The sequence below is a fragment of the Tubulanus polymorphus genome, chromosome 1 (genome assembly GCF_964204645.1).
Source record: "Tubulanus polymorphus chromosome 1, tnTubPoly1.2, whole genome shotgun sequence".
NCBI lineage: Eukaryota > Metazoa > Nemertea > Palaeonemertea > Tubulaniformes > Tubulanidae > Tubulanus > Tubulanus polymorphus.
The window spans coordinates 21,276,654-21,291,505 of NC_134025.1; the positions used below are offsets into that span (position 1 = coordinate 21,276,654).

General features: G+C 38.2%; 1 protein-coding gene across 1 annotated transcript in view; it reads left to right on the forward strand.

Moving 5' to 3' along the window:
- Nucleotides 1–4,643: 4,643 nt before the first annotated feature.
- LOC141901067 (dynein axonemal heavy chain 1-like) overlaps nucleotides 4,644–14,852 on the forward strand; it is a 65,330-nt gene continuing 55,121 nt past the window's right edge. The window contains exons 1-13 of the mRNA XM_074788143.1: nucleotides 4,644–4,718; nucleotides 6,363–6,548; nucleotides 6,925–6,997; nucleotides 7,422–7,513; nucleotides 8,962–9,050; nucleotides 9,563–9,855; nucleotides 10,426–10,587; nucleotides 10,899–11,151; nucleotides 11,400–11,557; nucleotides 12,185–12,399; nucleotides 12,696–12,994; nucleotides 13,316–13,466; nucleotides 13,678–13,871. Coding sequence (XP_074644244.1) covers nucleotides 6,372–6,548; nucleotides 6,925–6,997; nucleotides 7,422–7,513; nucleotides 8,962–9,050; nucleotides 9,563–9,855; nucleotides 10,426–10,587; nucleotides 10,899–11,151; nucleotides 11,400–11,557; nucleotides 12,185–12,399; nucleotides 12,696–12,994; nucleotides 13,316–13,466; nucleotides 13,678–13,871 — 2,156 coding nt within the window. The 5' untranslated portion in view covers nucleotides 4,644–4,718; nucleotides 6,363–6,371. The remainder of the gene's footprint in view (nucleotides 4,719–6,362; nucleotides 6,549–6,924; nucleotides 6,998–7,421; nucleotides 7,514–8,961; nucleotides 9,051–9,562; nucleotides 9,856–10,425; nucleotides 10,588–10,898; nucleotides 11,152–11,399; nucleotides 11,558–12,184; nucleotides 12,400–12,695; nucleotides 12,995–13,315; nucleotides 13,467–13,677; nucleotides 13,872–14,852) is intronic.

Below are 14,852 nucleotides of genomic sequence, written 5' to 3' on the forward strand. Positions count from 1 at the left end.
CGGACTACAAATCCGGGACTAGAATTGTTGGCAGTACTATCAAAGGACAGACGTGGTTCAATGAATTGAATCCTATGATTGAAGGCACTTAAGTGAGAAATTGAGATTTGAATAAAACGTTCAATGTTCAAATTTATTTACCACTCGGCACAATTAGGAGGACAAGAGGTACTGCTTGTGGAATGCATGAACGTCTGATCCACGGCGGACGAGGCCATGACCTTGGTGGCCAGCAGTCATAGTAACTTCATCATCAGTCACTTCAGCCCGGGCTCCAACACGGCTACAAGTACCGAACTCCAGAAAACCTTCATCGCACCACCTTCAAAATGCATACCCGGTAGTTAGAAAGCTCGTAGTCCTTCAATCTCGGTCCTGGGCTTTTTTCGGTACGTCTCGTCGTAGATTAGTTATTTTGCAACCGAACTACAAGTCCGGGATCAAAATCTTCGGTAGTCGATGATAGAAATGGTTTAATGAATTGAATCCTGTGATTAAAATAGTCAGAAATTGAGACCAAAAATTGTTAATCACAAATTATTAATGTTTAATGTCCATTTATTCACCACCGCGGGAAAATCCCACATTCACAAGTAGGAGGACACGAACAGGACGAGCGTCGATAGCCCGAGGAATGTACGTTTGACCCACGCTGGACGTGGTCAAGACCTTGGTGCCGAGGATGCATTGTCCTTTTCACAACAGCAGGTATTTCATCATCATCAGTCTCTTCAGCCCAGGCTCCAATTAACAACATGGCAACAAGAACGAAACAACAGAAAGCCTTCATCGCGCCACCTATTTGAGAATGTCATAGCAAACATTATACGGCTCTAATAACAGTCTTGTTTAAAGGCGCTACAAATTGATATTATTACCCCCAGCCTATAATTCTAATCCATTGTATCAGTCATCATCTCTCCCTGGGGAGAAGTAACATCCGAGCAACTACTAGGCGGCCAGGTACCCATTTACTCGAGGGTGAAGAGAGGCAACGAGGCTCTAATCACCCGCCTACACCGCTCCCTTTAGCCATTGCTTCATAATGAACACGCAAGATATCACAACGACGAATAATTCAAAATGAAATGAATTTGCTGTTTCTTAAACTTTTACCCGCTCTGTTGGTTCTTTAGCTTTACCTTGTCGTCCCTTTAAGTTTAACATGTTTTGCTGTTTCTTAAAGTTTTACCTGTTTTGCTGTTTCTTGAAGTTTTACCTGTTTTGCTGTTTCTTAAAGTTTTACCTGTTTTGCTGTTTCTTAAAGTTTTACCTGTTTTGCTGTTTCTTAAAGTTTCACGTGTTAAGTTGTATGGTTGGTGTCTATGACGATATCGTCTTCATTACAGACAGCCACATTTATACAGTTACATGATAATCCGTATATCTATTGGGCCATTGATAAAACTTGCAGTGTTTTCTGTGTACAATTCCTGTTTACGAGAGTAACAGTAATATCGTATGGGCATATTGGGTATCATCATAGAACATGACGACAATAATTCGTTTGAAGTTAATCTTTGAGATAAATTCAAGATTAGTAGTTAATCCTCCAACAGCAGCAGCTGCGTTATTTGATACAATGTTTTTAACTGTAAATCAGTGGGTTTATCTATGATAAACTAGATGAGAGGTTTCCCTCATGAAAACAAAGAGTTCTTGAAAAATCGAGCGTCTTATCAAAGTCTTGGTCTTTGCAAAGCTCTTTTTTTACTCATGAACTAACGTTTGAAAATGCCACTGTTATAACCTTTTAAAAGTAACTTTCAGGCCGGATGGACATTATTTATATGAACCGGAAATGAGTCATCAGTTACTTCATCATCAGTCACTTCAGCCCAGGCTCCAATTTATAACACGACAACAAGAATCGCACTCCATAAAACCTTAATCGAGCCACCTATTTGAGAAACTATCGTAGAAAACATTATATAGCTTCAATGTATAGTGTTCATACCCAGTGGTTAAAAATCTCCTAGTCTTTGATCTTGGACCTGGGCTTTTGTCGGTCCGCATCGTCGTGAAGTAGTTACTTTGCAACCGGTCTACAAATCCAGGACTTGAATCTTTGGCAGTCATAAGATAGAAATGGTTCAATGAATTAAATCCTGTGATTGAAATAGTCAGAAATTGAGACAAAAAATTGTTGCTGTTTAATGTGGATTTATTTACCACCGTGGGAAATGCCCACAGTCGCAAAAAGGAGGACAGGGACAGGACGAGCGTCGATAGCCCGAGGGATGGACGTTTGATCCACGCCGGACGAGGTCAATACCTTGGTGCCGAGGATGCATTATCCTTTTCACAACATCGGATATTTCGTCATTATCATCGACAGTCTCTTCAGCCCAGGCTCCAATAAACACGGCAACAAAAACGAAACACCAGAAGGCCTCCATCGCGCCACCTATTTGGGGATTTCATAGAAAAAATTATACGGCTCTAATAACGATCGGGCAATGGGTGTAGCTGGTAGTTTTGGATCTCTAGCCGGGGGGGCTTGTGTCGGTCCGCGTCGGCGTGGAGTGACGATTCACCATTGCATTGGTTCACGAAAGATATCGCAATGGCGAAACCAATTGATTCAGATTAATTCAGAAGGAAATACTGTTCACAATGAAATCGAGGCGATCATATGAAATCTAAGGTAACAAACTATCAGTCGAATAAAAAACCCTCCTAAATAAGTGTCAGTTGTGGAAGAGTAGAAAGTCCCGCACTGGAATTTTACGAAACTGTTATGGCGTAGATCATGTACATCACGTAATCGAAAAGCTTCAAAATCTTATCTCGTAAATTCCGGTGTGTGACTTTCACGCTTAACTACTAAAAAATAACCACGGAAGAATCTCTTTTGCTGTTTCTTTAAGTTTTACCTGTTTTGCTGTTTTCTTTCAGTTTCACATGTGAAGTTGTATGGTTGGTGTCTATAACGATAATGTCTTCTTTACAGACAGCCACATTTATAGTTTACATATAATAATCCTTATCTATGGGGCATTAATCAAACTTGCAGTGAATTCTGTGTATAATTCCTGTTTACAGTAACAGTAATATCGTATGGGCATATTGGGATATTATCACAGAACATGACGATAATAATTCCTTTGAAGTAAATCTTTGAGATAAATTCACGATTAATGTTTGTAGTTAATCCTCCAACCGCAGTAGCTGCATTATTAACTGTATAAGTCAGTGGGTTTATCTTTGATAAACTAGATGAGAGGTTTCTCTCATGAAAACACAGAGTTCTTGAAGAATCGAGCGTCTCATATCCAAGTCCCCGTCTTTGCAAAGCTCTTTTTATAACAAACTAACGTTTGCAAAATTCCACTGTTATAATCAACCTGCTAAAAGTAACTTTCAGGCCCGCAAATGGAAATTGTTTATATGAACCGGAACTGAGTCATCAGTTACTTCATCGTCAGTCGCTTCAGCCCAGGCTCCAATCAACAACACGGTAACACGAACCACAACTCCAGAAAACCTTCATCGCGCGACCTATCTGAGAATATCGTAGAAAGCATTATACAGCTTTAATAACGACTGTATTGTGTTCGGCATACTGGTAGTTGATAAAAAGCTCAGTCTTGGATCTCGAACCTGGGCTTTTGTCGTTTGTCGGTCCGCCTTGGCGTTGAGAGTTACTGCGAGTGATAATGTATAGATTCGTGAAGCGATTTATCAAACGTGCAGTGGTTTTATCCGAGTTGAATTCCAGTATGTTATTTGATGAATGTGCCTTAGGCCTAACCATATCTTAGAGTTTTTGCAATAAATTTAAATTTGCAATAAATCATAGTATTAGAAATATTCACAAGTAAATCTACTATATAGATTTTCAATTTGCCTGAAAGTTGTCCTCATGAGTGGTCTACCCAAGTGTTAAATAGTACTAACGCGTTGATTGATATCAAGAAATAGTTCTCTGAGGACAAATGAACAATTCAGTAAGGTTAGTTTTTGGAAACTTAACGACGTAAAGCTAACAACAAACGAATTGCGGATGTTTTGTAGAATTAAATAATTTATGGACCCCGGCCCGCCGTTAAGTGAGTGCCAGACTGTCAAGTGCTGCCGCTACGTATAACATGGACGGGCAATACGAAAACTAATTCGATACACAACCAGCTGCTAACTGTGGTATGCGAGTAATAATTTAGTTCACAGTTTCACCGTCAATGTTTTACTTTTAGGGACAGCACTTGACGGTTGAGACCCGGTAGAGAAATCGTTATTCCTTCTGTGACATGCGTGTTACTCTGATAAAACCCACTATTAAAATACTAAACCATCTCTAAGTATTTTGAATTGAAAAATTAATAAACCTTCGATCTTATGAATGTATTCATCGAATGAAGAGGATATCGACGAATATTCCTCAACAACAACCGCAGATGAAACGTTGAGAATTTTTTTACAGTCAAAAATAACGTTCCGATCGAATAAATTCCAATTTGATGTAGCTAAAAATTAAGTTCGATCAACTGAAATATAAAATCATCAAATCATTTTTCATCTTTAGAAGTTCGGGATTTTACGGCGTTTCGTGCTGGGGCTCTCAAATACGTAGCCTAGCAACCAGGATAAACGCTTTCAACCGCTCGTGAGAAAAACTTTGAAGAAAGTGCGAAAACTGACTCCTGTCGATTGTGTAGCTACGGAATTATCGCCGATCTCCGAATTATGATATAGAGAATAATACTCGACTGCACAAGGTCTGTTTATTATGCGATTTCCGCTAGAAATCTAAAATATCCCGTACAAAAACTAACAACCACCAAATCAATACAAACTAAGATTTTATTTATTTTAAATTAAATCGCCGCTTCATTACTTCTTCTAGCCGCAGGAATGGCAGGAAGGGATTTCAGAGTAAGATAAATGGGAATGATTTTTGATATACTGTCAATGTCACAAAGGCAATGCCAATGCATGCTTTTCTTAGTTTCATTGTAAATGTAGGCCCTATTATTTCATCCCTTTTGCCCTGGGAGGGCATTGTCAATATTGCCCTTTCCACCTGCTGCAGCCACATGAGTTCACTGCATGCTAGTGCTTTTGAATGCTGGGCAAACAACACTGAAATTGACAGTGTTGTCGGCACATTATTTGATTGAATTTAGGTTTAAAAGCTCCCAAGCGGCGGTGCATTAGAAAGAAGAGCTTGCGCAATGTGCCCTTCTTCAAAATTCCAGATTCCTTATATTCTTTTTTGCTTTCTTCGGTGCTTGCTTTCCTGTTCATTTTCATTGCCCTTTCTTGTGGTGGGCAACCATTGTGGTAGGTCCCCGCTGGATCCACCCCTGCCCTAGAGACTAATGTCTATTTATTAATGGATGAGACCTGTTTTTCTGGGATATTTTGCTTACTTTTTGGGGTACATACCTCATTTATGTCTTAACAGAATGCCAAAAATCGCGGGCAACAACTGAATATCCGATATATTTCCAGTTCTGTACCGATTAGATGGATTGGCAAAAAGACTCCTTAAGTCCAATTGATTGAGAGAGAAAATCCTCCATTTTGTGAAATTTCTTGAATTTTTACATTGTCACCATGCCTACGAAATGAAGTTATTTTTCTTGTGGGGTCTCAACAACTAAATCAGGGTGGCGTAGGCATGGTAACAATGTTCAAATCCAAGAAATTTGACAAAATGGAGGATTTTCTCTCTCATTCAACTGGAGTCTTTTTGCCAATCCATCTAATTGGTACAGAACTGGAAATATATCGGATATTCAGTTGTTGTCCGCGATTTTTGGCATTCTGTTAAGACATAAATGAGGTATGTACCCCAAAAAGTAAGCAAAATATCCCAGAAAAACAGGTCTCATCAATTAATAAATAGACATTAGAAGCAGAGTTCTAGTAGCTTTTTGTAGGGGCCTAGGTTTATAGCCTAATCGATGAATTGAAAATCCACCCAAGTTTTTAAAGAGCATTCATTTTATGCCTATCCGGCACAGGCCTGTGAACATTGATATGCCTTGTAGAAAAAGATTTTCCTGTAAGCCTTACACAAGCCGGAACATCCTCTCTTAGCACGGAATCGAACCTGGTGACATGAAGAGCCTGAATTGTAAAAGTTGTTCTAGCGCAGTGGGCGAAGAGCTGCGCACTTGGGCTAACCGGGCACGGGTTTCTTGCCGTGGCAAAGTTTCGCGATGCCATTATGTTTGAATCCTAGCATAGGCAGAATGCGTGGGAAATATGCAAATTCTAGGTCATTAGAATAAAAACTTTTGCAACCTCATCACTGTTAGCATAATTTCTTTGACCTTTTTATCGATTTATTTCGTATTGTTTTTTCTATTTCCTAAATCGCAAATGAAGTATGATATTAATTTCTACTGATATAGGATCTAACGATGATGTCAAGGTCGAGGAGTTCGCATGGAGGCCTTCCATTTTCAGCCAATCGAACGTCTGCATCGTCGACACACACAGCTGCTGCGACAGCAGTTAACGGACAGAAATATCCCGAAATCAAACAGCGAGGATTTTATTCCGATATTCTCGGCGAAGAAGCTGAGAAAAATCTCGGAGTAAGTAGCTAAACTAATCTTTATTTAGATCATGATTTATGGACAATTCTTAGAAGCATCCCTCGTGCTTTTTAACTGAGCGTTAAACTGATTTTTTTCTAAGTTGAATCTCTGAGTAATTTGAGAACATCGTTGGGATTGTTCCTTCTTCATTGCTCAAATAGTTAACTTTTGTCATAGCTTTTGAAATTGCTTCATATTTCTTGAATGGTTTGTTACATTGGAGATTCAATTGTTAAATAGGCCCTGCCCTATATGTAGAATTAGAAATGCAGTGTCAATTCATGACTGAAGTTCTCTTTTTTATCATCTTTTCCTTCAAAATGTTTTGATTAGTAATTCTCTCTGAATTAATTTATATTATTTTTTTTTTCAGAATGTTTTAACCGGCCCACCGACTTCGCAGGATACATTATGGAATGTAGCCAAAGACAAGCACACACCAAAAGGTAGCTGATCTAGTCATTCTTTAGAATCGTATTGCTTTTTCCAATCCACAATAGACTTGGTAAAACCTAATCTAGCTTAACCTTAGTCTTAACCTTTGTGTTGCTAGACTTTGCTCTGTTTTGGAGTCATGATACCAGCTTCCATGATATCTACATAGTTCAGAGTTGATTGAACTAAGTTAGGCTACTCATAAATTGCTTAATCTACCAATTTTTACCAATCTTAATCTACCAATGTTTTAACATTTTTACATGGTACCAATGTTTCAATCATGGACATATCTTAACACTGTAAGATTTCTACTAAGCTGGTTAAGTTGATATCTGAATCTGATCTTTCATTGAAAACCGAACATGGTTTTTAAATGCCGAAATTTTAACCAATCATGGGCTTGAAAAATGTCTCATTTGTTTATATTTTTAGTGACGACTTTTATTGCTCCTACTGCTGAGGAACTTCAAGATCAGCTGAAAACTAATGAACACGGTCCGAGTACAGAAATAACTGCTATTTCGGTAAGTCAAGCGTAAGTCTTTGTAGACATAAGTCAGGAATTAACCTCGATGTGAGTAAATCAGGCATCATTATTGGCCTAGTAGACTTCTGTTCCTTAAATTACGGTTCAGCCATCGTTTACTATTATGAGTTATCCCATACCTGATCCTTCTAGGTTATTTATACATGTATAACATGTATAACCAGACCAAGTCAGGGGATATTATATTTTTGGTTTACCTTTGTCAGCGATATGAAGTTGGCATTGAGCCAATTCATGTAAAATCGCGGTACGTTTTTTATGCGAGTATTTGTTTCATTGGTTCTCGGCTTAAACGACGTATAATCGATGCGATTGAAGACATGGCGAAGCTCCGTCGATGACATGGTCAACTGAGTTACAATTCTACGAAAAACTGTTTTTGGCGGCAAAATTCTTAGCTCTCGCGTATAAAATTGCAATGACCTCGATTAAGAGGCGTTTTCTCTACGAGCGAATGTGATTGGCTGTTTTTGGGATTTACGGGGAATTCAGGCGCTACTAAAATAATTATGGGAAGGCCATAGAATGGCGAACGTTTCATTGGACTAGGTGCCATATATGTGCATATATTTCAAATGCTCATTGCTGGTGATAATGTAATTATTATCCGCCATAGGTATTGTTTCATTTTAATACTGTACCCGGTGATTGATTTGATTGACATTGAAGTGTAAGCGAACATTCACTTACACTAGGCCTCCACGTGCGCGCGGAAATCATTAGATTAGACTGTTGCACACACAAACACGCGCGTACAGTATACACTACTCTAGTGATACTGTAACGCTGCTTGCTGGCGCATTTGACATTTAATCAGCTGAAGATGAGCGCTGTGTTTTCTGTTTGATAGAATTTGTAATAAATTGTAATTTCTTGTGACCTGAAAATACTAAGCAGCAAACTATAGGTATAGGTCGAGGTCTGAATATTGATTGGATTTAAAACGATCTAATACGCCGATTTCTTACTGCACCGGTATTTTAGTTTCCGCAGCCATACATTCAGCCACCCTCTGATATGTGACATCATATGAATTGTGTTTGAATATTTTTCATATTATGAAAAATATTTCTTTGGAAATATAAAATAGTTTCCATGCCTCGCCTACCTGTACCATACGAAATTTTTGATGTGGACCGTATACAAATGTATATCTTTGGTCTTTTGACTACAAAATAATCCTTTAAGAAAGATAAAATAGAATATTTAAACTTGTAGAACTTTGAAGTCACGAATTAAAAAGATTTTTCAAGCAACGCCCTTACCCCAAACAACCTCTAGCTTTCAAGGTAAACCACACTTTGCCCATGGGCAATTTATTTTGTTGTGCTGCTTCCTCCATGTGAAGTTTATCACAAAAACTTGACAACCTCCAGACTTAACCTATGTGAAAACTTACCGGCTGATAAAACATTTTTTTTCCAGGATTTTCCGGTAAAGGCTTATGAACCAAAGGTGCAGCTTCCTTTCTTCACACCACCGGGTCATTGTCCTCGAAAGATTGAAATTGAAAGGTATGCAGGAAACAAGATATTTGTATTGTGATTTATTGCTGGACAGTCACATTACAAAGAAGTATGCCCACATACCATATGTGCAGTCGGTACATGGACCCACTGCATGGACCAATGGACAACTTGTAGTTGAAACTGTAGTCTGAATTTTAGAATTAGATCACACTTAATAATGCACACTTAATTAATTTTTAGGAATTGAGAGTATTTGATATCCGTCACGGAAGTTATGTTTAACATATCTTGTATTTAAGAGATCAAAAATAATGCCTGCTTTGCAGTGAAATGCAGATTAAATGATCCAAATTAGTCAGGGCACAATTTCACGAAAAAATTAGACTGAAATTTAAGGTCTTAGGTGCTATTGTTTACTTCATGTTTGCCACGAGGACTTCAAAATTAACCGTTTTGAGCTTAAACTTTTTCATGAAACCCGGTTGTTATTATAATCTCAATCTTCTATGTTAAGTCAATAGCTTGTTAACAAATCTTAATGGAATGATTTTTTCCAGGCGTAAGAGAAATTATGCCAAGTTGGAGTTATTGACGTTGTTAGACGAGCAGGGCATTGATACGGATATGTTGATGCCGAAAGCTCAAGTAAATGGCAATGCCAACGTGAAATTGAATATCGATCCAGACGATCCGGCCCCTTTTCCACCGTATCTGCCGCTAGAAATATTCGATAGTTTCGAATTCGATTGTCGTACGCCGGACGACTGGCTGTTACTCGGACAAGAGAATGGTAAAAGGAAACCCGTACCGGGAAAGGCCCTTCTGCCTACCGAAGATTCGCTTCGACATCGTGAGTACATGCAATTTTCATTTTTCCATTGTTTGTTATACGTGTATTTTCATTTTAAGGATGTTCGTGGAATGATAAGTGTAGTCCATGTGTATGGTAGGCCTATTTTAACTGCTAGGACACCTATTCCCCTTTAGCATCTGGACCCTGTTGATGGCTATGTACAACCAAACTTACTTCAGTCATCATCTCGAATAATTCATTACATTACCTGAGTCGTCTCTAATTTTGAGTCTTGATATTTATACATGTATTTCCATGTCAGTTTACTAAGTGTAAGTCAGTCGTTTGGACAGGTTGTCAGCATATACAATAACTTAAGCGAGTTTGATTGTGCTGGCATATCTGGAAGAGACTATCCTCATTAGAAAGATAATTCGTTTAGGATGCGGGTTAGTCCCAGACTAACATTTGAAGAAAAAGACACTGAAGTTAGGAGGGGTCTTTAGAGGGTATAGCAGTAGACAAAAATGAGACAAGAATTTTATAGATTTCATTTCATGGTATAGCTTACGTAAGCATATCGTATATTGGTAAAATGATAGTATTATTTATGTTTTTATTCTGCAGTTGATCCGACCGATCCATCAATAATTTACTCATGGTACGACGTCGGTATGTTAGCGTACGACGCTGATACTCAGCTATATTTAGTACAAAAAGTCAACGCAGAAGGACGAATCGTGGACTCTCGAGGCAAAGCCATCGTCAACGGTGGACTGAAAAAAGATGGTGTGTATCGTTTGAAATTATCAGAATTTATTTCATGTAAGGTACATCCAATTTACCCAAAGTGAACGTTCTTAGTTCTCATTGGTCAGTATGCTCAAATATCTGTTACATGGACCAATCGGAGTAATTTTTACATTTCTGAAAACATGAGGCCCCTTTCGATACAGTTGATTGATGAATCCTGCACTGAGTTGTATTGAACTTTGATGTTCTCACTATTTGGTGACACATCCTAACCACCAACCTAAGTGCTATACTAGAGGCTATTATTGTTTGAAATGAGTCTTGAATCATATTGATATTTTTTTCAGGATCTAGAATTAGTACCGATTCACAATATTGGATTCCGCGAGTGAGGCTAATGTTCGCAGCTGAAGATCCGGAAGTATTCGCTCGTCGCGTCACTTACGCGTTCCATTTGCGAAAAAATACCGAGTCTTTGTTACGTTATCACCTGTATATTGATTGTATGCCGATGGATGGTGTTGGACAACTCGACCAGGCTGCTATGAAGCGTATGATCGACTGGGCTAAAGGATCTCCGTCTCTTGCTAAGCAAAAGGGGTAGGCATACATAGATATTGTGTTATCTATGGGATGAAGACTTCTAAGAATGGAAAAAAGAAGATCTCTCATCAGTACAGGCATTTGCACTGGCTGAGATGATTCGCCACTAAGAACTAACCTACTAAGCTAGCACCAAGGGACACGGTGTACAATCAAATTTATAAATCATAATAAGATAATTTCACTGTTAGTACGATAATCTTGCTTAATCAAATCATGCATTGTTTGATGATTTTCTTGCACAGATTGGATGATTACGTACAAGTTCTGGAAAAAGAGATCAATATCGACTTCTGTCGATCGATGAACAAGATCATATTCGACGAGACCGTTACCGATGATCCGAAAACGTTCGCATTCGTAACAGTACCAGAATCGACCCCTGACGTCATTCCTAACAAAGGTTCGTAATATTTGAAATTCATTCATTACGTCATAACAGTTGATTTCATGATCGAATAGACAGAAAATTGGCCGCCTACATCAAATTGCAGTTGACATCGCGAATTACCTTTGTAATGATGGAATAAAAATGTCAGAAATCACAATATTTAGAGTCTGTATTTGACCTGAAATTCCACACCAACTGATAGCACCTAAATGAACATCAGTTCCAATTACAGTAAAAACCCACTTAAGTCATTATCAGATATTTCGACACGCTACTTAAGTCGTGTCTATTTTCGAGTTAAAATTTGTATTTCAATTCAAATCTAAGTGTAAATGGGTCATTTGGATAAATTGTCAAAATGAAAACATGAGTTTGATTTCATCTCATAAATTATCTTTTATCCTCTAAAAAAAGACCATTTTTATGTGTCAGTTATCTGCTTATGGCTCTTTGGATCCCCCCTTGAAGTGGCCAAACTTGATGTATGAAGGTCAAAGCCACCAAACAATCACCAATCATATACAATATTAAAGTGCATTTTTTTTTGTAACTCATTTGAAATTAGAACCTCGATAATTGCACATAGACCCCCAAGTCGCGCTTTTTATCATAACCAACTTTTTCAAAAAATATTTACAGGATGCATCGAAGATGTTCCCGATTATCCATTCGATGAACAGTATGATAACTTTGCGTTTAATGCACTGTTGACTCGCGAAGAGAGCATCACTGCGATCGGTAAAGTGCGCACGGAGTGCAATAAGGTCGCCGCTATGTCATTATTTCACGTTCCGACGACGAAATCTATGAGAATCGAAGAGTTTGAACAAACTCAAAGTCAAGCGACGTCGCAGGTACGGCACAATATTTTCTTATGAAAAAAAATTCCAAATATTCCAAATTCTATAGGCCTAACATGATGTGCTAAAATTCCAAATTGTTGTAATTATCTGTGAGATATTTCCAACAATTTGAAATCCACGCCAGTGAAATTATATTCATTGGTCCTGGAATGTGAGAATAGCTTCATAAAGTTTAGATTTTCTTCTTGAGAGTTCTGACTGCTCTACTGTATGACCTGCTTATCTAGCTAGGTAACCCCGGCAATTATGTGACCAATCTAAATTGTCTCTTGTAAAAAATCTCTTAGGTGTCGTTGTTCTTGAAAGACAGTTGGATCACGACGTTGCGAGCCGCAATTCGTACAAGTCTGCGAGACGTCGGCAAAGGCTGGTTCAACATTCACGAAACGAACTGGGAAGTCTATCAAATATCAAAACTCAAAAAGTTCATGGAAATGGTCAAATTCAACATGCAAGACTCGCTTCGATTTCTCGTTCAGGATTCGCTCGTCAATTTTACGCAGATGATCCTAGACGCCTGTCACAACACGATGAAATGTGAAGAAGAGATGAAATGGGAGACAAATCTCCTTATAAGTAACTTCAAGTGCGTCCGCTATTCTTTAATCTCTGGCCAATCAATTTCTATATGCATCTGACTTCCATTTGCCAAGTTGTCTTTGAATCTAAGCTCACAGTTCCTTTAGGTGTCCAATTAGCTGTGAGAGTAGCCATGAAGCCGTGGTCTTCCCCCAGCATTACTCTGAGCATGCAGACAGTGATGGGTAGTGCTTCCATTTCCATTGAAGCAAGAGTGGCCCCATTCTATTTATCATTCATACAAAATTTAGTGCTATGTAGTTAGGTTGTCAGCCAAAAAAGCTGTTTGTTGGGATGAGTGAAATTTTTGCAATTTCTCTCATTTCAGGCCCAAAAAGAACCCATTGTTCCATGTTGACCTGATGTTGGACGCGCAGGGAGCCCATTACAGCACTAATCTCAACAGTTTCGAAACTGTGCTCGTATCTCTGTTTGATAAAGGGATTCAGTCGACACAAAGTGTTCCTCAACTTGAAAAGGTATGTTCAATTTTCTTAACGTACTATTCAAGACGCGTATGATTGTAGGGCATACTATTGTTTTCATGGTTTAAACTACCTGGACCCAGTTTCGAAATCCTTGGTTTAATTTCGCTATTCTCAAACCTGAATATGTTCGATCAAATCCTGCTGATGACAATACAATGTATTTACATGCGTAATATACATAGCAATGTTATTGCTGTTGTAGTCGATAATGGAGGAGATTTTCTGGTCGGGAACTCCTTTATTGGAATCAGTAGGTGAACACGAACCGCATGTTGAAGAAATGAGAAACTACATCTGCTTGGCTATCAATAAAGCACTCATACCGATGAAAGCGTACGCTCAGGAATATGAACAGTTCCTCGAACTATTCAATATGGATATCAATCAGTATATCAAGTAAGTTTTCTTTCGCATGGAAAATTTTCCAGAAGATATAGCCTATGTTAGAATGGGACAGGTTGTGGCTACGATCAACTACGAGGCTAGAAGCAACTTTAGTGCGATAAACCATAATACTGTGTTAGCTTTTAAGCGCAATGGGAAACTGGTTTGACCGCGAAGTTAGTTTATTTGGAATTTCCTTCGACATAAAACATTAGTCCAACTAGATCTTTGATCAAAATTGAAAAAAGAATTTAGGTTAAGTCCGATATTATTTGACTCATATCTATGGAACTGGGTACGGGTACACAATGATTGTTCCTGAGATCAAACATAATCAGCAACATGCTACGAAAGGAAACATTTACGGAAAGCAGATTCGAGGACGACTACGTACTTTGATGAAGTAAAATGTATCAGTTTCTATCCCTGTTTATCAGCAAATGGACGGCGTATATTGTACGCCATGTATTTGGACGTGATGAAGATGAAGATGATGACGACGAGTAAGAGGAGCATGCCCAGACTATTCTTCGATTATGCATTTTGCATGATTAATCTAATGCACAATATGATTAAATCTACACAAATTTATATCTATTGTCAATTGAAATGTGCATAGTTTAGGACTTTTTTTATTTGAAATAGTTTCATGAATTTATGACCATAATTTGTTTATTTCAAATAATTCACAATTTTTGTTTTCATCCACAAAAATGCTAAGATAGGTTTTCATTCTGTAAAACACAAATAGTAGTTCTTTTTTTCACAATCATCGATTCAAAATCCACTTGCATTTCTACATAAAACTACCATGAGAGTCACTGACAATGTTCGGCTGTTATTCTTATGTCACAATCCTTTTTCAATTGTGCTCTTCTGGAAAACAGAATGATTATTTCGGTGGAAGATTTCAGTCAGTAGGGCGAGGGAAAAATTGGTAGAAACTGCCTCAACGTGGCAAGCAATATAGAATGTAGATAATTCCTCTTTTGG